The sequence below is a fragment of the Nasonia vitripennis genome, chromosome 4, assembly GCF_009193385.2.
Source record: "Nasonia vitripennis strain AsymCx chromosome 4, Nvit_psr_1.1, whole genome shotgun sequence".
NCBI classification, from domain to species: Eukaryota; Metazoa; Arthropoda; class Insecta; order Hymenoptera; family Pteromalidae; genus Nasonia; species Nasonia vitripennis.
The window spans coordinates 4888763-4913850 of NC_045760.1; the positions used below are offsets into that span (position 1 = coordinate 4888763).

Consider the following 25088-nt stretch of genomic DNA (forward strand, 5'->3'; position numbering starts at 1 on the left):
GTGCACTCGTATATATATCGAGACACACTATCGAGGCGCGTTTCGGAACGACGCGAGTAGCGCGCGGACGACTATTTCGAGCTGTCAGCGAAAAGCCAGTAGAAACAGTCAATATTTGGTTTGGCTGGCTCGATGCTCTATCCGTAAGCGATCTCTGAATTTCCGATGATATATTCGGAATATAGAAACTAGTTATCGCTATTTATGTGACGCAGTAGAGGACCTCCATTAGGATTTATGGATTTTTCCAAATTGCCCGGTGTGTATAAAAAAAGCAATCGTGTGTCTCACGGAACCGTTGAACTCATTAGCTGATCAATTGATCGGGTCGCAATGCGCAATTTCTTAGGTCCCGATACTATATACTTTTCCATGTGCAAACACGCCGTACACTGCAGCAGGTCTTACCTAACTCTATACGTGTACAGCCGTATATAGCTACGTCTAATGCACTTTGCAGGATTAAGACTTATCGTGGCGACATTATGCAAACAAACTTACATAATAAACAAATCCATTTTGAAAATGAGCCGCTGTCGCGTAACACTGACTCAATATCGATCGATCTTTGTTTACCGTACGTTCGGATGCTCCATATTTTCCGAGAAAAGCAATGATTTTCCAAGCCGGGGTGTTTTTCCTCTCTTCGCGTACGCATACGCGCTTTCTCAGGTTGCATAATTTCTGCAGCAACGGCCGATCAACTCGTCGGCAATTAACGGACGAGAGTCGAACACTGTGTGCATCATTGCTCGTAAGCGTGACGCAAAACTTCCACCGTTTTTTCCTCCATACCACCGCGAGATGTTTGCGTATGTGGTCGAGCGAGAAGCGCCAATCGTAGTAGGTGGCAGTTTAATATCATCAACGATGATACGGGCACATTTTTTTTTTTATCTGGATTGATGAAGCTTTCGAGAATCGACAAACGTATATTGCACATTCGCACTTTTTGTAGACGTACAATTTCATTTATACGGAGAATCGAAGGTGCTTATTATCATTATTCTCTGTATACGGCTGTTTTTGTGCATCGAGAGCTATAGTTTCCTCGAGACTCTCGGAATTTTTCCCTGTCAACCTGCAGCGCAGGATTAATTTGGAACGAGACATTATACAGCGGCCGTTAGAGCAAATGATAATTGTAGTAGCGTACGCTAAATAATTCGAAATTTCAATTTTAACGTTAGCGCCTAAATTGGCCATTTAAAAAGAAGCATCTAATGATAATTACGCCCCTGCCAAATTGCGCTACAAAGTTCGTAATCAACTCGCGCGCGCGCTGCTATTTTCTGTCATTTCGAGCCTCTAACGCGATATACTCCGAATAATTATATACCGCGTGGAAATCGAAGGACCTATATACAGACACATATTCCATAAGCGCACGGAAAGAGCGGTTGATCATAAAAATACGTTTTACTGCACGAAGCATACGTCCTTCCCAATAACCAAAACGAATTTCGCGTATCTCGAGCAAATCTCTCTCGACAGTGTTCTCTCTCGACAAATATACCTACAACTCAGGGTCCTAACCTACTGTACTCACGAATCATTGGCATATGTTTTTTTTCTCATTTTTGTAGGTGCATTACAATGTGTCTCTGTGTGAGCACATGAGATGAGTTGACACGCGTCTTTTCCTGTTTTACAGCTGCATCTCGTCCACTGGAACACCAGCAAGTACAAGACGTTCGCCGAGGCCGCCAAGGCTCCCGATGGACTCGCAGTGCTCGGGGTCTTTCTCAAGGTCAGTATTATACGCTTGTTTAGCTTTTTATTTTTATACGCGGCTCGTAAAAGAATAGAGAGAATCAAGAAAAGCTGCAGCGAAGCAAGGATTCTCTTTGTTTTGCTGCTGTTGTATAGCTTTTTTTTCCTGTATAATAGCCGCATCGCTTTGTTATCGCGACGAATATTAATTACCGAGGAAGACTGTTAAACGTCGTTTTACTTCGTCGGTAGAGTCAACAAAGCGTAAGGTTATTACGAAGTGAGGTTTACGCAGGTGTGACTTCGTTTATATCCGTAGCTTAATTCGTGGAGTCTGGCTTGCAGATTTATGCTGCACACTGCGGAACGCGAATATGGACAATGCCAATCGCTGTATTATATTACCGGCGCCGCGCCGCAATTTTAAACCTTATTTCGTTCTCTTTGATAAACGACGTAACATCTCTCGAAAACTCCTCATCGTTCCGCGGCTTTTCGACCATTCGTCAGCTCCAAGCTCTCTGAATATTGAAATGACTGCCGATTAAAATGCGCGCGAGTAATCGCAAAAACGAAGCGAAGAAAAAAAAACGAGAATATTCAGCAGGGGCGTGGCTGGCTACATTAGCATGTCCGAAAAATCAAGTAATAGCGACACGACGATTCATCAGAAGTCATGTCATGCGCTCGCGAGACTATCTCGTACGGATGCACTACTGGCCGCGGGCCTTTACGTAATGCTTACACGCTCCCTTGTCAAACGGAATCCGCAGCAGTGGCGCTGCGCTATAAATCGCCCGATTACATAAAGAGTCCGCCGCGCATGTGTTTTCACAATGGAATGCAACGAGCGCCGTGAACAATTGGCGATGCATACTCGACACCTTCGGCTCTGACACTCGACGGCGATGATAAGATCGGAAATTGATCGGAGCCTTGTGTTCTCGAGTAACGTCTCGCGCGTTTTTCGCGTAGGTGTATGTGAAGTTAATCGGCCTATTTGAACGGTTTCAGGGCTCAGAGCTTACCTAACGTTATGGAAACAACTTTTCGAGGAACTAATTGAACGCAGCGCTTATACGGAGTGTTGCGTAACTCTTACAATTAATTAACTTATATTCGCACTGCGAAGGCTTGATTATATTGGGATATGCGCGAGCGAAATATAGCTTCCGAGTTACAAGAATAGCCGTGTGCGTTTTTACGATTACGAGTATACATACACGGCCGTCGCGTGCGCCGTTCCTATATCGATTGTCCCCTCAGCGGTAATACACCGAATGATCATAATTTCAATTACAGAATCGTCATCCATCTGGCTCACAGCCTCGGTGCGATGTGCTGCGCGTGCAGCGTCTTTTTTTTTTTTTTGCGCTTTACCAACCAGCTCATACATCAGTATTCCGTGCGCGGCGGCTTGTAAAGTTTTCCTACAACGAACAGTGTATGAATAATTTAGAATGGCTTTTTTTATTATTTATTCATGCCGTTTGTTTTTTCACCGTCTCCTCGCAAATCGCTCGTTGCGCAACTAGATCGTGGATTGGATTGCTGAGCGTTTTGAAAAAAATAAATACATTTTATGATATAAATGTGATCGAAAGTTTTGCAATCGTGAATTTTCCACGCGGCGAAAACGTGCGAGCTGGGAAGAAAAAAATAAAGCGAGTCGGTAAAAGAGCAATTATTCGGACGGAATGATTGCGCGATCGCGAAGATTACAGGCACTTTTGCGAGAGCCGACGTTTAGGAAAATCAACCCGAAGACCGGAAGCGCAGAAATCGACCGCGTCATCTCTCTCTCTCTCTCTCTGCCTCTCGACGTGACTCTTGCAAGCTCCGAAATCTTAGTTAGTTGCTATGTTTTTTGGATACGCGCGTGGCGGCAATTTTCTCGCTTCTATTTACCGCTTGAACTTAAGTAAACCAAAGGGACAATAAGCGAAAAAGCTTTCGACGAAGGAGCTTGTTATCCACTCTCATCCCCTCGGAGCTGAATTTTTCACGAGGTTAGCTTAAGCCAGGCAGGCATCGATTAATACACGGAATACAAGCTCACACTCCTGCTGTTTTTGTTAATAGGTGGGAAAGGCGCACGAGGAGATGGACAAGATCGCTCGGCTTCTGCCCTACGTCTCCCACAAGGATGACTGTATCGAAATAAACGAGCCCATCGATCCCAGCAAGCTGCTTCCTGGTGAGTATAGAAGCTAGAGAATCCCTGTCCTCCCTTTACTCTCTTCCGTTCGATACCTCCTACATACTTATCTACTTCTACCCTCTCTCGACGCCTCACTTTCTCGTTACATTAGTGTCACCGACGTGTACGAAGGGAGAATATTAACGCTAGCCTATACGCGTGACCTTTTGTCGAAGTGAGTGCACTTGTTCGATCAGGTGTCTAACTTCACGTTTCTTGTTTTCACTATTTTTTATTGCGAATCGATCGCGCCGAATCAAATCCTAATGGAGCGCACGCGCGGCTATCGAGGGGCACACTCGATTTTTCGAAAAAGAACGATGAATCACGTGTAACGGCCAAGGTCACCCCTGCCAAAAGGGGGTTCGAGCGACGAGGGAGGGCAAAAAAAGGCTTCGATCCCGGCCGAAAAAATGTGCCTCACGCACATCCGCGTCCAGCCATTTATCAGCTCCGGAGTCGAGAGGGCCGGCGCACAAACACTTTGTCACTTATACTGTAGCATGCACTATTTCTTACCTATATAGGCGGGCCGTGACGGGAATCGCGCGTTTTTCCTCCTGGACGTGGGTAGTGTTCGAGAGGAAAGTTGTGGACCGAACAAGGAAGTTGCGCGGGGAGAAAAAGTTAACGTCGAGATTGGCTGCTGAGGCGATGGCAACGAAGGTGCGTTCGTTGTTTGCGGTAGTAGGGCTTTCTCGGCGTTAACTTTTCTGTACTGTAATTATTCTAATTGTTAGTGTATAGCATAGAAATTTTCTCACCTAATTCCCGAGACTCATGTACACAATCGCTTGGTTATCAAGAGGCAGCTGTCTTCTCATCTTCGTTGATATACTTGCATATCGCATATGAATTTCTTCTCAAAGAGCAATGTATTTCACCTCACGCATTTCGTATTATTAATAAGTGGCTAATCGTTAACGATTGGAAAACTTCAGTTCGCGGCGGACGAGCGGGTAGCAGCAACAGCGCAGCCCAGCGCTGCGTGAACCCTTGCATGCGCTGGGCAGGCCGCATCATCCGGCCCGCGGAGAACAAGGGCAGCCAATGGCAAGGTTCGTAAGGAACGCGCGATACGCCTCTCTGTGTCTCTTTCTCTCTTCACTTCACTTCACTTCTTCAGTGTGACTTTTCTGTGTGCTACACCGTCTCTATACTTTTGCAATTTTTTTCAGATCCTCTCTATTTCTCATACCCGTCGCGATTATCGAGCGATTTTTTCTAAGCTTCGCGTTCATCGAATGAAGCTGCACATTGGATTAGCAAAAAAAGGAAAAGCAGATACAACAAACGTGCAAAGTCTTGAACCCAGCCATCGGGCAAAAAAATTCCACATAGCTTCGGGGGTTACGTTACACCCCGGCGTCGATATGAAACTTAAAGCTCTTACTCGAGGCTCGCGATAAAAAACGAATAGAATAGCGCTTTTTCCCCGGCTTCTCACGCACTATTTCCCGCGAGTCTTCTTCTTCTCGTTATCTGCTGGATGGAGCAGGCACTTCCGCAAAAAAAAGCTCGAGCCAAGTCCTTGGGAGAGACGCTGGCGGCGATAAATTACATCTTTAGTATATATCCTACTATACGGCGCACCGGCTGTGACAGCCTTTGTGCGTGTGCGTGTGTGGGGGGAATGATCGCTCCGAGAGAGGGTAAGACAGGCTGAGTCGTCGCATTTGTTTGACTTAGCTTTGAAGATTGTGATTTGGCAAATTTGACTCGATTTATTATTGTTATACATTTCGTAACGTCTCGGAGATCGTTGCCCTACACTGAAAAAAAAAACACAGCCATTTTAACTGAACACGCACCAGTAATCCGTCATTGTACGAAGACTCGCCAAGATTACCGTATAGAGTTCAGCAGTTTTAAATAATCAGTTCGGTCGTTTTTGCTGGTGTCCAATTTTACGAGTCGCGACTCGTTAAAACTACCAGTGGCACACCGTTGTTCTTACTGAACAGTAGTTACGGTGGCTGACCGGACTTTACAGCAGAAACGACTGTGCGTGTGTTTTTTTTTTCTTCAGTGTATACGTTCGTTGCCACATATTAATGTACTGTATACGCGCTCGTTATAAATATAGACGCGCATCCCTCTCTCCCGAGTACCTATACACACTTTTCTTCTGCGCACGGCACTTGGAAAATTATAATGCACACGGCCTCCACTCATGCACGTCTCTCTTTGCTTGGGCCGATGTCCTTGTTTGTCGTCGTCGAGGTTCTTGACACCTGATGTGCAGTCGGTCTCGTGACGCTCGAGTGCGGAGGTTCTATATGAGGGATATCAGCGTTGTGTGCTTTCTTCGCTTCATCGATGAGCTTCGCCACTATAAATACGCACTTGATGCAGCCTTGAGGATTAAACGGCTATCGCGAGGAGGAATATAACCTTATCTTCTCTCAGCAGCACCGCAGAGCTGAAAAATGGCCAGTGTGTACACGTTCGACATTTTTCGTTCTATCCTTGCGCCACACATATCTGACGATGACTCGCAACGGTGGTATAAATCTCTTGGCCGACGCGGTCATCCAGTGCAGAATAGTTGTATCTAACGCATATAGAGGGATTAGTTGTTAACGCACGTGCTTCGAAAAAGGCACTTTTTATGTAACAGCAATTATACCGTTTCTATCAGAAGCTAATCTTGATCATTTTCTTTTTCCAAGTAGATGACAACGGTTACTGGACTTACCTGGGTTCACTGACAACGCCGCCCTGCAACGAGAGCGTCACCTGGATCCTTTTCAAGCGCTACATCGAGGTTTCTCACCACCAGCTCAACATTTTCCGCAACCTGCGCAAGTTTCCGCGCGGCGAGGAGTGCCCTTGCCACGAGAATCATGGCGTAGTACGTATACATGCAAATTTGTCACTGACACCTCCCCCCCCCCCCTTGTTGTGCGAGAAAGAAATTATCGGGTTTGAACGATTCTACTGCATATTTCAGAACACGCGCGCGCGTGAGAGAGTCCGATTGTCCGCGCGAGAACTTTAGGCATGGCATTAATCTTCGAACCAGGAAAAACTCTCGAGAAAATTGTACGCTCGCGCGCGCGTGCAGTGTATATATATATATAGGCAGTCGTGTATCTAGAGCCGATAAATATACCTACACAGAACACGTGTAAAACACACATGTGTACGTAACTCTCGCCTCTAATCTCCGGTTTATTCTCGCGCATTGTTGCAGGTGATCAACAACTTCCGTCCGCCACTGCCACTCGGCAATCGCGTGCTGCGAGAATGTGGCAGTTTCTAAGCCACGAAACACCTAACTGGAGAAGGCATCGACATCAGCGATCATCAACATCATTGACGTCCTAATTGCCATTATGCCGGCTATCACGGGGGAGAAGAGGGGGAAGGGGGAAGGGGGGAAGGGGGGTTCAAGGGGGGGATGGATCAGGGGTTCTTAAGAGAGATGGAAGAAAGCAACGATTAAATTTGGCCACATCAACAACCCACAGCAATCCAGAAGAAACTGCAGACTCCATATTACGGAATTACGTAAAAAGCGTTCAGAATATTTATACTGCGTAACCGAGTAACTATATGCGTGTCTACTGTACGCGCGTAAACACACATACACACCAGAAAAACGTGCCTTTTGAGTTTTCGATATTAAACGATTAAACGTATGACAGAGCAACAAAAAAAGTATAACCAACCAAACCGAAAGTGCAATACTTACAATTCATATATAATGTATGTAATATTTCATCCGTACATTCTTTTCTATATAACGATGAAAAAACTATATAAAGCGAAACTAATCTAAAAAATGAAAAAGAAGCATAAATACGCGTTGAAACGTATTTATCCATATTGTTGGACGTAAAAATCATGTCTGGTCTCAATGTGACGAGTTCCACAAAGAACCTGATGAATAATGAAACCGGTATTGCACAGTATGCAATAAGACGAAATTCGGAAAAAAATGCAAATAGCTTTACACGTAGGTTTCAATCAAAAGACAGCGTAAAATCCACATTTAGGCCGGATAGTCGAAACGGGTTGTTATGCGAGAAAATTTTATTTTATATATATACAACATTATAAAATTCGGAAGATTTTCATACTCGCACGAAAGAGGCAAAGGCGTTTTCTTTGTCTTCTAGTAAAGTACTGCATTAAATTTTATATATATACACACAATAACTCAGCGATCGTGCCTGAATTAACGAGTAAACCAAGAATAATAAAGATAAAAACGTCGCAGTCTACGAAATGAATAACGATACGCGAAAAAATGTAAGGTGACCGCATATGCTCCATTGTTGCGTGTATACGAGAGACAAAAAAAAAGATACATGCATACATACATGTAAGATGCTTCTAATAAGTGTGAAAAAGTTTCGATAAACTCGTATCAATGTTATTAAATATTATATACTAATTTATAGTCAGTCACATGTTTTGCGTGCGCGTAGCTGCTAGTTTTTAGAGAAGACTCGTTTGTGCGGGAAAAGATCGTAATATCTTTTAATTCCAGTGATACGCTATAAATAATCCCGCAACCATCCACGTCTTTCCATTATGTTTTGGAAAAAAAAATGCAAACTACATATTATTATTCCATGCGCCCTTTTATATGAAAATGAAAAAAAACCTAAACCATCCGCATAAATTATTTTAGATTTAATGATTTTTATAAAGGTAAAGGAGAGAATTTTTGTAAATGGCGTTACCTGCGCCAGTCGAAATGTTTTATGAAAAAAGGCAAAAAATTATGCTATTAAATTATTACGATCTGATGTGCTTATTATAAGAATATATAATAGACACACGTCCGCGATTTGCGTTTATCAATCCTCAAGTATGAGGATTAGCGAAGCGAACACCGAGTATCTCCTTGTAATGTAGTTTGTGTAAAGCAATTGTATTTTGCATATTGCAATGCTTAAGAATTTATTATTTGTTTTTCTGTAGCAATTAGATAATATATGAGAAAAACCGCGTTTTAGCGTCGGAGAATATCTTGAGGCCTATATCAGATTTATTTATTATATCATAGAATGAAGAAAAATTCTCCGTTTTAAATATTGTTCAGTTGCAAGTGAATACTATACAGCACCGTCTAAAAGGAAAGCTTTATCTCGAATGAACATTTTGTTATTTTTCAGTGGCGCATTGCTCGTTGTTTTCTTTGAATGAATTACACAACAAAACAAAATCTTTGTACCTTTAGATGGTATAGAATAGAAGACTGCTGGTCGGCTTTGTATTTGTGTCGATTGTGATAGTGTGGAAAAATAAAGAATAACACTTTGAAAAAAGATATAGTTTTATTTTATACAATCATTTACTATCATTATTTTTTCCTACCCATTTAACTCCATAGACGTTGGAGATGGTTCTTTAATCAATATCGGCTATACTGACGGTGTGCCGATACGAATATGTATTCTCGCAATACATAATCTTCATAGTTTATGCATTTAAGTAACACTTTCAACTTTTACAATTTCAGAATTGGCAATCAGGTATTAAATAAGTAATGACAAATTTATGTACACATTCTCTTTGCCTGCAATGTAGCATCGTCATCGTCCTCATCATCAGTATCATTCTTTTCCTCCTCCTGATTTGACTCGACGGGTGTCGAAGTTGGTTCTTCCTCTTCTACTAAGTTTTCTATAGGAGCTATAATAGTTTCTGGTTTCACATGATTTTTTGTACTCTCTTGCTGTGTTTCTTCACTTGGATTATCCGCCGCTGCAGTTTCAGGTGCAGGTTTTTCCATTTCTTCGTCGGAGTCATCATCTGCTCCAGGATGGGCATGAACAAAATGATCCGGATTTGATGCTTTCACATCGGCGTTATACCAGTCTCGTTGTTGAGTCTCCTAATTGGAAGTAAAAATTATAATTAATCACGTTATTTTGTCACGTTATAAAATTACTTATTATACGTACCTTTATATTAACTTTGTTTAAATAAAAGTCGTAAACGAACTTGGCCATTTGCGGCATGTCTTGAATTTCTAGTGGTGGCTCAGATGGCTCCTGGTCGTTAAGCCTCGAAGTAGGATATGTTTCAGTTGGTATTAACTTCAAAGTCAGCGGCCTACGCATGAGTTGATCAAATGCAGGGGTTAGCTCAAAGCAGTTCTTAAAGAGCGAGACCCGGGCGAATACGTATAGACCAAGACGAGCACGCGACATGGCTACAACAAGACGCCTGGCGTCTCTCAGGTGACCAACCGCTCGGGTCTTGACCAGTGATAGAAGAATATAGTCGTTTTGCTGTCCTTGGTATTTATCGACCGTCGTCACTTTGTTTGGACTGCCTATTAATGGATTTTTTTCACATCTAGAAAAATAAATAAAATTAATTACATTTTCTGCGAATCATATCTTGGGCTATTGGTAAAAGCTTTGCTACATTTGTTGAAAAGTTACCTGGTTTTTATCACGTCTCGAATTAAGTGTTTTTGTCCGTTATAAGTTGTGAGAATGCTGATTTTGTCAGCTGGGTAGCCCAACAGCCTCATGTACATGTAAACCGCAACGCAGTATTCAGCCTCGGCCAAATTTTGATAAAAGTAAGCGCTTGGTTCGCTCTCTCCTTTGCCAATATAATCTTCTACGTTGATCAGCTGGAAATCGTACAAGAAGCCGGCATTTGCCACCTGATACTCAGGACTACTCTCGACGTGTCGCAGATTGCCGAGTTTTTTATAGCGCCAATTGTAGAGATTACATATGCTGGGTCTAGCACGACCTTGTCCATCCAAATCCACTGTAGGAACTCCTAGACGAACAAATCGGGAAAACAGCGATTGTTCCATGTTAGAGTACTTTTGGAATGCCATGTTTTTAATGACGGGAGGCAGCTGGTGATGATCTCCTATCATGATCCAACGTTTCAATCTATTATAGCCATCTTGAGGATTTTGTAAGAGCAGCGGAATAAAAGTTTCGATTTCTAGAATTTGGGCCGATTCTTCCATGAGGATGTTGTCATATTTGAAGCCCATATCCACCAATTCTCTTCTCTTCAATGCAGCGTGTGTACAAGTCATGGCGATCACCTTTGCTTCCTTTACAAGAAGATACTTTGATCTGTCTAAACCCGATCGAAGCAACTCAAAGGCTCTGAATTCTTCAAGTTCGGTGAAAATCCTTTCGATGTACCTATAACAACTTTCTGCGATAGCCAAGTCTTCCTCGTAGTTTTTCCGTTTGAACAGGGGTTGTGGAGCATTATCGAAGAATTTGTGGAAGGGGAATTCCTCATCCACAATTGAAACTAGAACAGAATCTGTGCCACCACCTCGCTGTTTCATTCTACCTTGGAATCGCTTCCACCTAGTCATGACTTGATACGTGAAGAAGTAGCCGGCAGTTTCGCACGTGTAGGCGACATCTCCTTGTACGTCCAGAGATTCCTAAAATATATAAAATGATTCGTAATTGTTCTCAATATTAAGCAAGGAATACATTTTAATTCAGGGTTTTAAAATTAAAAATTGATCATTACCTTTAACCTATGTACTTCCTTCAGTAAGTCCAGACGTTTAGCAAGTACGTAGTTGACTCTACCGTATCTGCTAAAGTCCTTCTCAGTCTCGAGAGCTTCTTCACCGTGACCGAGACGCAGCAGGTGCCTCTCGTCAATGTCCAAGGCCATGATCTTCTCGAACAACTGATTTAGAGCCTGATTAGAATGAGTGACGATAAGCGTCCTCTGATTCGGGAAGTTGTGATAAAGATTCGAAATGATCTGCACAGCCACGTCTGTTTTACCCGTACCCGGAGGACCAACCACCAAAGTCAGACCTGGCTGCATTCCAGCACGAATGGCCTCCACTTGCGTTGGTGTAAATGGAATTTGATTCCTAAAAAAGTAAAAAAATATAGGATAAGTCAAAGAAAATCAGTGTACGTTAAATTGAAGATGGTTTATTTATGAATAATACTTTTTTGGTTGATTGGCCGTATAAGGGCCTCTACTGGGTGGCACGTGCGGTTCTACTGTTATAACTTTTCTACTCTCTTCATTGTTCTGCTTGCAAATCACGTCTTCAAAGGTGACCCGGAATGGTTTGACAAGTTTCTCTGGGTCTTCCGTAGTTACCTTAATCTCATAACCTGGGAAGCTTGAGCGCAAATGATCGATGTCTAGAAAAGTGTCGTTGAAGTCCATTGTTGCAATCTCATCGGTCATTCTGTAAAAAATCGAGAAATAACTTATTACTCAAGTCCGTGTGAAAATAGTTATGTAAAATTTGTCTTTTTTTTCCTTACCTGGAATACTGAGCTGCTCCGGGATCACCATACCCAAGAATAATATTATGTAGCCAGTCCGGCACAACGCACTCAGTGTTCATGAGCTCTCTTATAGTTTCCAAAACTGCTTTAAAGTTATTTTCTTTCGGCTTGCGTCGCATAATGATGTTGAAGCTTTCATAGACATCCTCGCCACCATGGCTCGCGTTGTCCATATCGATGCGATATTGGTTAGAGTCAAGCCAAACCCGATAGGTGCGTGCATCGCCCGGAAGAACTGGGCGAGGTTCCGGGCCATCTTCTATTACACGACCGTTGGAGTCGAGCATACCCTCGACTTCACAACCACGTACAGTCGTCAGTCCGACTTGTGGGACGAACGGCAGCTTATGATCATATTTGGTACCTGTATTTAAATAAAAAAAATCATTTAGTTCTTTTGAAATAAAGTTTGATGGCTAAAAAGCTAGGCATTAATCTTTTTATCCGAAGAAAGAGCATCAATGATTTCAATAATTAATTATATAAAGTGATCGTATCGGCTCGCTATCAAAGTCATAAATACATAACAACCGCGATTGCGTTCCACGATCTGCATAATGCAGATAGACTTGCAACATTCCTACGCTACTCGACTTCCATACATCTATTCCATTTTAACATTCAATGCAGACACTTACCAATCGGATTCATTGGCTTGACCGTAATGAGGAAGCAGACGTCGTGCTTCCTCAGATTCTCCCACTCCGACTTGATCTCTTTCCGTACGCTGAGATTGATGGTTATATCAGCACGAACCCGAGATGGCCGCTTCTCGCCTATGTTAGGCTTGGCAACCTCCACCACGGCGAACTGAGTAATCGGCTGAGCCATGCGCGCCCAGCCGCCGAAGTACGCTCCGCCATCCTCTGCGCGCCTAATGACATTTAAAAGGAAAGTGAGTTTCTTTTTCGTCGAAAAGAGTGCACGTTGGCGGGTTTGCCTTCGCGACCGCAGATCGTGTGTATAATAATTGAAAGGTAATATTTGACTTGTAACTAACCATGGGCTGAGTCGACTGACCGCATCCTCGATGTCTTGACGAATCTCGTCTGTTGAAAAGAATGACATGTAACTTTAGTCGATACAAAAAGAGAAAGAAACGAAGAAAAAAGTTCAAGTCTCAAGGATCAATTACACGTGGATTCCAGCCGAAAGAGATTGAAGTTTCGTAGGAGATAGTCGTGGAGTGTGAGAAACTGGAGATTCAGCTTCGGCAAGGCGAGGCATCCCTCTCCGGAGAAGTACTCGGTTGGCACTATGCTTTCGTTCCAGATGATATCTTCGGTGGGGTAGAGGGGCATCTCGTTCAACTCCTCCAGTTGCGAGGCTCGCCTCTCGTGTCTGGAGATCTAATATGAAAAAAAAAATTGTTTAAAGTGAAAAATTTTTGAGACCTGAATTAATAAGGCTCTCGTGAACTTGTAACCAAAATAGAAGTCGTAAACTAGTCACTGTATCTTTCGAGTCGAGTTTTATTGTCTCCGCAGTAGATTGATACTATTCTCCGATCACTCATGCTTGAATTAAACATGAGTGATCGGAGCATCGCTGAAATTATGTTTTAATCGCTATGCGCATATCTTAGCGAGCTATGCTAATGCTTTTGATACATTTGTGTATGTTTTTTTTTTATTAATTGTATATATTTCATTGAACTAAAACAACATCTTCAAGTTTTCCTTTGACGTCCGTCAAATGTTGGACTATCCCGAGCTTTATCAGCAATCATACATGAGATGCCGGTCATGATTACAAGCATCACTGGCCAAACATGTTTTCTATTCTGACCAAGACAATGCTGATAATAAACTCAAACTCACTAGCAATTCTCGCATGAATTCCAAGTCCAGCCTGTACCAGTTCTCGACTTGCTCGCGATCCTCCGGTGGTACCAAATTCAGGTAACTCGCTATGGCCCGCAGTTTCTCTTGGCTAAAAAAAAGTCACATCAATGTCAACTTTACAAATGACAGGATAGAACAAAAATAAAAAATCAATTTAAGTACCTGAGACAGCCAAAGTGCTTATAAAGCGCCTCGCGGGTATTGACGCTGGCGACGTTCGCGAGAGCGAACGAGCGAAGATCAGGAAACTTGGCGAAGGCGGCCTTTTGCAAGGACGTGATTTTGGAATAATGAATCTGCGTCATATCGTAATCCGTCAGGGGGTCGCCCGTCTCCTCGCTTATCTCGAATCTCGCGTAGAATTTCAGCATCTCCAGGAGCTGTAAACAAAAACATCGTGTTAAGATACTTAACAATTAACAGCAAATTTCGAGGTCAGGAAATGCAAGTAAAAAGCAATTTTCCTACACAGATAAAAGATAAAACCTATAACGGCCAAAGCGATTAATACCATGTAATGAATAGACGCACGTTTCAAAGAAAGTAACTCCGCTTATTTGTGTAGAATCGACGTCATCGGCTGCATAGCACAAATCGATCATCCGAATCTCTATAGTAACGATCGGCTCTTATCTAGCCGAATTTCAGACGTATCGAGCTCGCACATTTCGCTTTGGCCGAGACAATTATATCGAGGATCGGCTCGAGCCCGATAAAAGCCCCGGGGGCTTCTAAATTGACCTACCGGTTTTCGTCGGAATCAACTTTGTCGTCAGCGAAACTACTATATAATGACGGCTGAAAGAATGTGGTCCTCGAATCGAGTTTTTACCATGACAATCAATTTCGAATTTAAAATAAAGATGCCATCACAGTGCAGGATAACAAAGAAACTATCGTCGTTGATGCAGCGCGAATTCGTTGCGCACTTTTTCACGGCGCTTTTATTGTTAACAAATATTTCGCGCAGATGTATGGAGCATAAAGAACGTTTTTTCTTTCTTTCTTAAGATTTAATTACAAGCTGGAGATAAGAAAATATTGTGCCGCGTTATCGTCGGGCGTAAATATAGCTAGCTTAATGCTCCACGAAAAACACGCTCGACGGTATCATACGTTTTTCATCAGCGACATTTTCCATTCAATAAATCACGTACAACGAAATTTCTCTGATTTAAACGTGGCTTGTAATTATATAAGCGAGAAAAATTCAGCTCTACTCCACACGTGCCATCTGAAAAGGTCAACAATTTCCTGACATCGTTAAACTTTATCGAAACTAAAACAATATTTCGCTAATATTTCCACATCTGATATTCCCTTATCATCATGAGCTAAGCAAATTTCCCTCGAGCATGACCATCATATTTTTCGCCTCATCGGGATAACAATCGTCGTTTTGTAAACAGACGCGAGAGAAAATAGGTGAGTATACCGACGTAATTCATATACATATGTAAAATACGGAAGAGAGGCTGGCGCTGCAGGCTTCGGAGCATCGAGTGGTGGGGAAAACGCGCGGCGATATCTCGGAGGCGCGCTTCAACAGTCCCGAGCTCGCGAACCGATTCACTTGAAGCCGACGAGTCGGTTCCACTGCTACCAGTGGACGAGTCTGCGCTTTAGCTGGATTTTAACGCTGGATTTGTTTGATAACAGAGAGAAAGCTGCAGAAATCGATCGCCGACGGCTTTTTAAGAGTAGATCATTTTGGCGGGAGATTAAAACTTTCCCAAGTCAGACAGTGAAGATATGTGAATTGGAGTTTGCAGTGCATATTTTTCAAAACGACACATCTCAACGATGAAGAAGGCAGACTGATCGGCGATTTCTGCGCGCGAGCAAAAAGTGTTGAAACGGCGTAGGTGTGAAGTAACGCTGTTTAAAAAGCCTCGTTATACTCATCTTATCGTCGTTGTAAGTGGAAAAGTAATCGCACGATATCTATCGCAAAAGCTGACTTTCAACAATAAGAATTGGCGATTACGCGAAGGAAATGACGCAAAACTAGTCCCGCGTATGCGCTCCGATCGACATCTCTCAGGGGGAAAACAAAACAGCTCCTAATGCCGCTGTCACAAGGTAGGCGTCCTCTAGATTAATCAATATTTTAACTGGTCTGTATAATAACGTTTTGAAAGCCGCTTCGTCGTAATGCGGGTTTACTAGTAAGTGGATCGTATCTCGCGAAAAATTCACTTTCGAATATACATTATAAGTGTGTGTATCTGAAGCAGCGGTGTCGAAACGAAAAGCGGACAAGGTTGATCGGAGAGAGACTTATCGTTATCGTGGATCTTGAAAGGATCTCATAACATTATCGTATATAAGACCCCAGGCGCGAAGCGATTGTTCGGAAATTTGACAGTTGAACTAAGTTTGCTGATCATCAGATAAAAGAGAAGGGTATCGCGGAAATCTTTAAAACTGAAAACATGTTTATTGTGGCTTTTAAATTTTGAATTATCAAAAGTAAATATAGTCGATTATCGATGTATAGTAATCTTATATTGCGCGCGGGAATTTTTAAAGTGGCTCAACGATAACGCACTTATGAACTGTACGAGTTACCGATTATGATGTGTTATTATGGCATAAACTATACTTGGATTCGTTTTTCAAATCTTTTCAATTAAAACACAATTTGACTGAGATCAAGATCGATTCTTGTGGTTAAACGTTTGCATACGCGCGAAAATAGGCAAACGAACGAAATTCAAATAAACAATCATTTAAGAGAGAGAGAGAGAGAGAGAGAGAGAGAGAGAGAGAGAGAGAGAGAGAGAGAGAGAGAGAAAGCCAGCATACACAGATAGTACAGTGAACGCCTGTCGATCGTGTCAAAATGGATTCCGGTTTTTCCTGAAAGATATCTCCGCAGATCTTCGACAGCAATGCTGCACTTGAAATTAGCTTTCTGTTCCACGCCTATAAGCAATCACATGTATAATCAGAGGAATAACAGTGAGGAAAACGCTTCGAAGCGATTTTATCGCTTATTTCTCTTAATCAAATACGAGCATAACACACGCCTTGTGTTGGATCAATTATAAAAATTAAAATTCATATCACTCGTCAGTGACTTGTCAATGCACTCGATCTAAGCGAAGCACAGAAAAAGAGCATAAACTCGTGTGTCTCTTTACCACATTAATTATCTGCTTACAAGCTTGACTAAGGCATTTACGTGTACCGCGTTACAAAACACCGCGCAACAGTCGACGTACGTGCTCGCGACGAGTTCGTTCAATGACACATCGGGGAAAAACGATTTTTCTGCTTTCCCAAGGGTTCACAGTCGCTTCTCAGAAGTCGATCAGTACGAGGATATTTAGTGGCTCTTTGCACGCGCCGTATCCTATACACAACAAGATCCTCTTTGAAGAGAAGACCATGATTAGTTATACTCGTATTCGATCGAGATACGTTTCATCCAGAAATGAGTGTGTTAATTGCGGCCAGCACGAGTATTTTCAGAAACAGGTCGAGCCGCTTACGCAGTTCTCGAGGCGCTAAATTACAAGTGTGCCTTAGATATCGTATCGGCGAGTTTACGCTCGAACACGACACTCTTTTTTTTCACGAATCGCCGATTACGTTAATCCTACGCACGCAGTGAATATACTCTTTCTCTCCGTGTGTGTGTGTGTGTTTTTTTTTAAATCATACACGTTGGCTTGGAAATTATAGCCCGTCCCGCTGTAGACTCATGCGCGCACGGATGACTCTTCGTAAGACGTTATTCACAAAGTTTCTGACTATACTCGCGAAAGAAAGCCTGAGACCACGCGTTGCTTTAGCGCTGCTTACGCGCGTATATTAGATAAGATTATTTGAGCGATAGTAGCTACAGCAGTAATCGCGAATTCTTTCAGGATCGATGTTACGAGTCCTGCTGCTGGCATGTCTCCTGGCGAGGGCAGCCCAGGCCTCGGAGTCGAGTTGCTGTCTGGGCCAGGATGTCCACTGGATACAGGACACCAAGAACTGCACGGACGGTTCTCGCATCCAGCTGACCTGCCCGCTGGGCTTCTACATGATCCAGCCGAGTCTCGAGCCCGAGGAGAAGTTCAGTGTGCTGGAGTCCACCGAGACCAATGTCAGCTGGCTCAGCTTCGAGAACGAGCTCGGACAGCCGACCTTCAATGCATCGCCCGATAAGTAAGTTAGATTTTGCTGTTTTATTGTTGACGGTGGATTTAACTGGTCGTTTCTTCGGGACAGCTACTGCATGGCTAAGATGGCAGGGGAGAAGGAAGAAGACGCGCTGGTCATCCTGCTGTGCTTCCAAGAGCAGGTCGAGTCCCGTCCGGTCTGGCACGACATCTTCTTCGGACTCTTCAGTGTACTCTCCAGTCTGTTCCTCGCACTGACGCTACTCGTCTATCTGATCCTGCCGGAGATGAGGGACATTCAGGACAAGGCGATGATGTCGGTCACGGCGTCGTTCATGGTCGCTTTCTTCCTCAACGGGAACCAGAGGCTGAACTTTCCCCCGCTGGATGAGGACGTCACTTGTCTCTTCGTTGGTGAGACGATTTTTCTTCTTCTTCTTTTGCGATGATCCAGCCGAACATCGTCTACATCACTCTCAATCTTCCACAGCCTTCGTCATGTACTACGCCTACCTCTGCGCATTCTTCTGGCTGAACATCATTTCCCTCAATATCTTCAGATCGGTCTGGTAAGCTCCGCGATTTCAAAACTAATGTATGCACGCCCAGATGTTCGCATAGCATTAAATCTAAAAAATTTCACAAACACACAGGTTCCCGAGTCTCAAGTTACGCTCCGACGTCCTTTTCGCGGTCTACTGCATGATCGGCTGGGGCCTGCCGCTCTGTTTCCTCGCGGCCACCTTGACGACCCACCACATCGAAGGCTACCACCTGAAACCCGGTTTCGGCGAAGTCAACTGTTGGTTCAACGGTACGTGGAGAATCCCAATAGCCCATAAATTATATACTCGGAGCTAGGCGATGCCGAATTTCAATAATTTACGACTCGTATAGGCTCGCACGCGAAGTGGACGTTCTTCTACGGGCCGATCCTGGTACTGCTGTCGGCTAACCTGATCTACCTCGCGCTGACGAGCTACAAGCTCTGGCACGAGTACCGGGAACTCGACTGCTGCAAGCTCAAGGTGCTGAGGTTCAAGTGCACGATGTACGCCAAGCTAGCCGTGATGATGGGCTTCACCTGGATATTCGAGGTCATATCCTTCGCCTCGGGAGAGACTAACCAGTTCTACTGGTGAGTCTAGTATAAAAGATATAGCTATACACGAGGCTCAATTTCTCGATAATTGACGACGATTTGTTTCGCAGGATTTTGCCGGACGTCCTAAACGTCCTGCAGGGCATCTTCATCTTCATCCTGCTGGTGGTGTCGCGCAAGCGGGTGAGGAAACTCCTGGCCAAGCGGAAACCCTTCAACATATCCTTTCCCAAGTCCTGGGCTGCCTACGCCGATCTGGAGAACTGTCCCGAACCCGCGGGTGTCGAGGAGCTTGAGCTGTCCCAGACCTCGTGAGAACGCGCTTTAATCGAACCCTTGCGTATGGGCTAGGAAGACTCTGTGCTCTTGGCCGAAGTTTCGGCGCAGTATTTTTTTTTTGTTTTTGTTTTTTTTTCGGAAAAAGAGCCATACCGATCAAATATACGATCGTTTAACGATTTTTAGTTTGATAATCTTAGATTTTATCATTATAACCACGAAGAGAAACTTGATCAGCGTCAGAATTAGCATGATTTAGTAACTTGACATATACCGAGAGCAGTCGCTTCTGACTTATGACATAACATGTACATTTTAATTAAAAATTAAGTTATTAATATACAACAGTTAGAATCTCGCTACACGACGCGTAGTAATAGGCTTATATTATAAGGCGAAGAATATTCCTGCTTGCGCAAATCGTGACGAGCGCGGTTTTCGCCGAAAAATCGTCTGGATTCCTAAATCGCCGCTGAAATCGCATTAATACGCGAGTGTCAGCTCATATTTGAAATTTCCCGCTGTTTCAGCGCGGATCACTTGATACATCGCCGCGACACGAGTGAATAATAGACACAAGGCCTGTATCCGCGATGAGCGAGTTTATCATCGACAGCTGTACACCGTATTTAGACTCTTTGCGAACCGAATTCTATTTTTCTGCCGCGAAAAGTCGTAAATAACGTAAGTAATCGGAGCGATTTTTAAGCGGACTCGATTGTGTACGTGGAATGCAGAGAATAAAGATACGGGGAAAACCATCAGAATTTTGTGGTTTTTATTGTCACGATACACCTCGTTTATGTTGTGATTCGGGTCTACGACCGCTTGGAATTATTCGAACGTCTCAATGAGAAATTCGACAAAAAATGAATGATAATTTTCAAATTGACAATAGGTACTGAAGACTAAGCGTATACACAATACCAAATGCGAGACACAAGCTATACCCATCACCGCTTCCACTATACTACTCGGTGATCCATCAAACGAATCAAGCGAACCGCCGACGCGTGGAGTATAAAGCAAATCAAGCCAGACGCTCAGCTCTTTCTCTCTCCTCTATTACCGCAAATCAAACGAGTGGAACACAATTTTCTCGGGCAATTAGGCCTCCGACTCATCGTCGAGCGTGCGTACAAGAGTAAAGCGCGCTACTCCGTTTTTTTTTTTCTTTAGAATAGACACAGCGCTAAGGTACAAAGCCGCCGGCCTTTTTACGCTTTCCAACACGCGTACTTTCTCAAAATCGTACTTTCGAGCGGCCGTCGATTTTTCGGCTTTACTCGTCGAAAATAACTGGAAGATCGTTTTTTTTTCCCCCCCGACCCGAAGCGTATAATCAAACAAACCTGTTCCACGGTCTCCAAACCGACGCGCTCGTTCTCGCGTGTGTTTCTAAAAAAAAAAAGAAGCAATTACCACCCGACGCTTTACAACAAATCCTTTCTTGCAAACTCCACAAAGCGAGTGTGGCTTGGTTGACAAAAACTCGGCGCAGTCGATCCTTCAGCGCAGCGTAATCGGGGCAGAAACGAGCGGCGGCTATATACAAAGGAGACGAGAGAGAGAGAGAGAGAGAGAGAGGGGGGGGGAAAGAAGCGCTGCTCAGGCAAAAACCGCAGAGACGTGCACCTCCATCATCGGCAGCGGCGGCGTCGCGCGTGCTGAGGACTGAGCGTCCCTACAACGCACGAGTTCGCGCACAAAAGAGCACTTAGCTCGAATTATACCCGCCGACGACGATGTGAGAGCTGAGCCTAAGGCACGAGGAGTAAAACGACACCGAGCAGCCTTATCGATACAACAGTACCCCATAGTAGACGCGGCGCAGGTAAGCCGAGAAAGGAGAACAGAGACAGCGCGCAGTAAGTGGGAAGGGGAGCGCAAATGAATCACGCGAACGGCTGATCCTCCACCACCTCCAGAGACATCGACGAACGGATAGGTGCGCTAAGATGTCGAGGCTCCTGCTGCTGCTGCTCTGCGCGAGCCTCGCCAGCGCCAGGGAAGAGGAGGAGGAGCAGGAGTCGAGGGTCAAGATCGCCAAGTGCTGCGAGGCCGAGGAGATCCTCCTCAACGGTCACTGCGCCCCCCTGGCGGAGAGCAGCGAGAGCAAGCCCTGGAAGCCGGAGTTCGAGGACGAGAACAGCTACGCCGGCTCCAAGCCCGCCAAGGAGCCCAAGTACCTGCTCAAGTACGGCCAGCCTCGATGCAGGAGCAACGAGAACCAGGAGGACGTTTACTACTACGCCACCGATCCGCTCGTCGACACTCTGGTCATGCTGAGCAACGGCAAGCTCAGGCACTACGTCATGGATCAGGAGGACGAGCTGGAGAAGGCCAAAGAGCTCTACGGCATGGACTACCTCAAGCCGGAGGACGTGCAAGCCAAAGCCATTCACTACGACTACTCCTTTGGACACTACTGCACTGACAAGGCTGTACTGGCCAAGAACAACAGCAGGACCATCGTGGCTACCTATGCCAAGATTTGCGTGCCCAGGCCTCTCAAGTGGGCCAACGCGGATAACTTGATCAAGAAAGCCATCGACCCTGCCTTTCACGCCATCGCCATGGTCAGCTACCTGCTGGTTGCTATAGTCTACTTTGTCTTGCCTCAGCTCAGAGATCTTGTTGGGAATATCATTACGAGCATGATGCTGTGCCTTATCGTTAATCAGAGTGCCTCTCTTGTCAGGATATTCACCGAGTTTGGAAACCATATCAGTTTTATGATAGCAGGTAAGGATTTCGGTTTTTGCTCTATGGCTTGTGTTTACTACTCTGTATACTCAATAGTTTACTTTGCTTTCAGACTCGGTGATGTACATTTCACTTTTGGCAGCCTTCTTTTGGCTCAATGCCCTGGGCTATTACGTGTGGAATACCTTCAGATCGAGGAACGTCTTCCTCAGGAGCACGGATGGAAAAAAGTACTGCTGCTATTCCACATATGTATGGGGCTCTACCATTGCTATCGCGGCAACCGCGATTTTTGCGCATTTCACTTTAGAAACAAATATACCCATAATTGGTGGAGTAGCCTTCGCTGCTCAAGAAACTGTGGGCTGGTTGGGATTATCGGTACTATTCACATCGGTAGCATTTACAATCATCGTTGACTTGTGCTTCGTGCTTACTACGATTAACAAATTGAAGAGAATGCGTACTTATGGCAGAATACACCATAAAATGAAGTACAGCTTTCGAATGTTCATTTTGATCTACAGTGTAATGAGTGTAGGCTGGCTATCTCTCTTACTGTCAATGCTTAAATATGATGGTCTGGTCTATTGTCACATAATTGTCAATGTACTTCAGGCACTTCTCGTACTTTACATCTGTGTATTTGGACAGAAGAGAGTCACATTCTTACTGGGCAAAACGTGCAATTGCTGTACTTCAAATGATAACGCAGAGGGTTTAGATTGGGGAGAAGAAATGACTGCTATTAATGCTGGGTATTAATTCACACATATCAAATCTTGGGATCAAAGTTCAAATGTGGTATTGAGTCAATTAAATTTTATATTTTATACAAATTTTTTACGATTTCATGAGTATTTACTTTATATACGAATTAGTTGTTAATTGTAAAAAATAATTTTAATTAAGATTTACTGATTTCATATCATTTAATGATGAATTCTGTAAGACAATTTTAAGAGATGGCTGTTTTTATCAAACAAAATTTAATTCAAACACGAGTGAACAATTAATTTTATGAAACATAAATTTTATCTTTATAATATAACTTTTAAATAGGAAACAATATTTGCCATCAAGCTTTAAAAAATAATGGTTAATGTTTGTTTTCTTAAACAGTGAGACACACTTAAAATGAATAGTGAAGAGAACTTAAAATGTTCAAAAGTATAAGTAATGCATACACAGAAAGAATTATGGAGTTGGGAGAATTTAGCAGTATTTGATTCAGTAAAATTATTTTGTACTGATAATCATGTTACACTTGCGCCTTGAAGCTATTAAAACACAAGTGGCCTTAAATTTAAGAGGAAATGGCACTAATATTTTTAATAAAAAATGCCATATGTTTTAGTTTAATATTTAGTTGTAAGTTACTAATTTAAGCCTAGCTTTTAATATTTATACTTTTAGAAAAAAAAAAGTTATAATTTTTGTATTAGCCTGCGTTTGAAAAAAAAATAAATAAAAAACATGAAAAAAATATAACTTACTTGTCCAAATAATCCACCCTCTGGCCTTTGCAATAAATTTGACAGTTGACATCTCACTACTAAGTGACAGTCATCCATGACAGTATTAAAGAATCGTCTGGTTGGCAAAAGAGCTTCCAAATCAATCATAAGTTCCAAAAATCTTTCACAATAGTGAACTTTATCAGGATTTACGTGATCTGCAAAGGTTCAAAATTTTTGTTAATATCACAATAAAATCAGGAAGTATTTTATTTCCAAAAGCATTATTAATTACCTTCTAATGTTATGGTTTCCAAAACCGACATAAACTTAATCATCAATCTATGCAGAAACTTCCTTTCCCATTCCAATTTTTCTTTATCTTCTTGCTTATCTTTCTTAAGGATAGCTTTATAATACTTTTTCCACTTTGGAATCTTTTTAAATTCGAGCTCTCTCCTGCCTTGTTGCAAGGAGATCCACATGGACAAGGAAACCAGCCTTTTGACTTGTTCTCTAACCAGTGTCACCTCCATGGAGTTGAAGCAATGGTTTAAAAAGACAACCAATGCTGTCTGCTCCTTCAAATCATAGTCTTGAATGCTATCTTCAAGGCAAGCTTCTAAAACATGTTTAAAGAAGCCTGGAAATTGGTTTGGCAGCTTCTCGAAAGCCTCCCAAACCTGCACTCTCTCTCTGAATTTCTCATTCACCATGACGACAATGGACATTGTGTGCGCGCGTGTGGCCACCTCAGCATTGTAGTTGGGCCACAGGTATTTCTCCAAATACTGACTGAACTCCAGCATCATGATTCGCCGAATTGAAAATTTCGAAACGCATATTTCCTCTATGTAGATATCATCTACGATTTGAGCACTGAATGCCTGGTGTGAATCAGACGTTTGTGGTGCCCAATACTTATTGGCTAACTGAAAAAAAGTAAGCAAAGATTCAGCACGGTAGGTCGACAGATTTTTTCGATATAGTTGTCAAGCAAATTTGAAATATCCTTACCTGGGTTATCCTGTCGGCGTTGATTTGTTCAACGGTCGGAGCCGGATTGTTTATTTTTATAGGAGGTAGTACCTCCATTTTCGCGCTTATTTCCAAAAACTTGTAAATATAAAAGCAGTAAAAAATCTAACCTAAACGTTAAACGTTAAACCTTAGTATCTACACACTCATCTTATCGCATTCATGCTTCAAAACACGACGCCCTTCTTCTTCTTTGTGGTTATAATTGCACCATGCAGAGGTCTGTGTATGATTGCAGGCCTACGTCTACAATGGATGATTCCAAAAGCCGACACGCGTTATTCTAGCGAGTGCAAACGTGAAGCCGGATTGGTTGAGAAATCAACAAAGTGTTGCGCATGAGCAACTATTCAAA

At 43.2% G+C, this 25088-nt stretch overlaps 4 protein-coding genes across 8 annotated transcripts in view; 3 read left to right on the top strand and 1 right to left on the bottom strand.

Annotated features, from left to right (window-relative positions):
• The window catches only part of LOC100116407 (carbonic anhydrase 2), a 29371-nt gene extending 20174 nt beyond the window's left edge, over positions 1-9197 (top strand). Inside the window, exons 4-8 of one of the 4 annotated variants that reach the window (XM_031929271.2) lie at positions 1655-1750; positions 3796-3910; positions 4855-4971; positions 6586-6767; positions 7110-9197. In XM_031929271.2, coding sequence (XP_031785131.1) covers positions 1655-1750; positions 3796-3910; positions 4855-4971; positions 6586-6767; positions 7110-7178 — 579 coding nt within the window. In that variant the 3' untranslated portion in view covers positions 7179-9197. The remainder of the gene's footprint in view (positions 1-1654; positions 1751-3795; positions 3911-4854; positions 4972-6585; positions 6768-7109) is intronic. The other 3 variants (XM_008213024.4, XM_016985425.3, XM_001600863.6) reach the window with 3 other exon arrangements.
• On the bottom strand, positions 9186-24986 carry LOC100116368 (RNA helicase aquarius). The gene is made up of 14 exons (XM_016985039.3): positions 24713-24986; positions 23991-24627; positions 23735-23913; positions 14199-14416; positions 14013-14124; positions 13328-13541; positions 13193-13241; positions 12831-13066; positions 12169-12556; positions 11841-12089; positions 11402-11759; positions 10321-11309; positions 9835-10231; positions 9186-9764 (listed from the first exon to the last, which is right to left on the bottom strand). Exons 1-14 carry the CDS (start codon positions 24788-24790, stop codon positions 9426-9428), a joined length of 4443 nt encoding a protein of 1480 aa, XP_016840528.1. The 5' UTR covers positions 24791-24986; the 3' UTR covers positions 9186-9425.
• Positions 15548-20299, top strand: LOC100679173 (probable G-protein coupled receptor Mth-like 1). Of its 2 annotated transcripts, none has more exons than XM_003427539.5 (7): positions 15548-16118; positions 17912-18197; positions 18261-18565; positions 18642-18720; positions 18805-18965; positions 19049-19289; positions 19364-20299. In XM_003427539.5, exons 1-7 carry the CDS (start codon positions 16103-16105, stop codon positions 19566-19568), a joined length of 1293 nt encoding a protein of 430 aa, XP_003427587.1. In that variant the 5' UTR covers positions 15548-16102; the 3' UTR covers positions 19569-20299. The 2 variants fall into 2 exon arrangements, with proteins under 2 accessions (XP_003427587.1, XP_031785130.1); XM_031929270.1 differs by lacking the exon at positions 15548-16118 and adding an exon at positions 17461-17479.
• LOC100679462 (probable G-protein coupled receptor Mth-like 5) lies at positions 21116-23077 on the top strand. Its single transcript, XM_003427541.5, has 2 exons — positions 21116-22277; positions 22351-23077. Exons 1-2 carry the CDS (start codon positions 21491-21493, stop codon positions 23001-23003), a joined length of 1440 nt encoding a protein of 479 aa, XP_003427589.1. The 5' UTR covers positions 21116-21490; the 3' UTR covers positions 23004-23077.
• Positions 24987-25088: the final 102 nt, after the last annotated feature.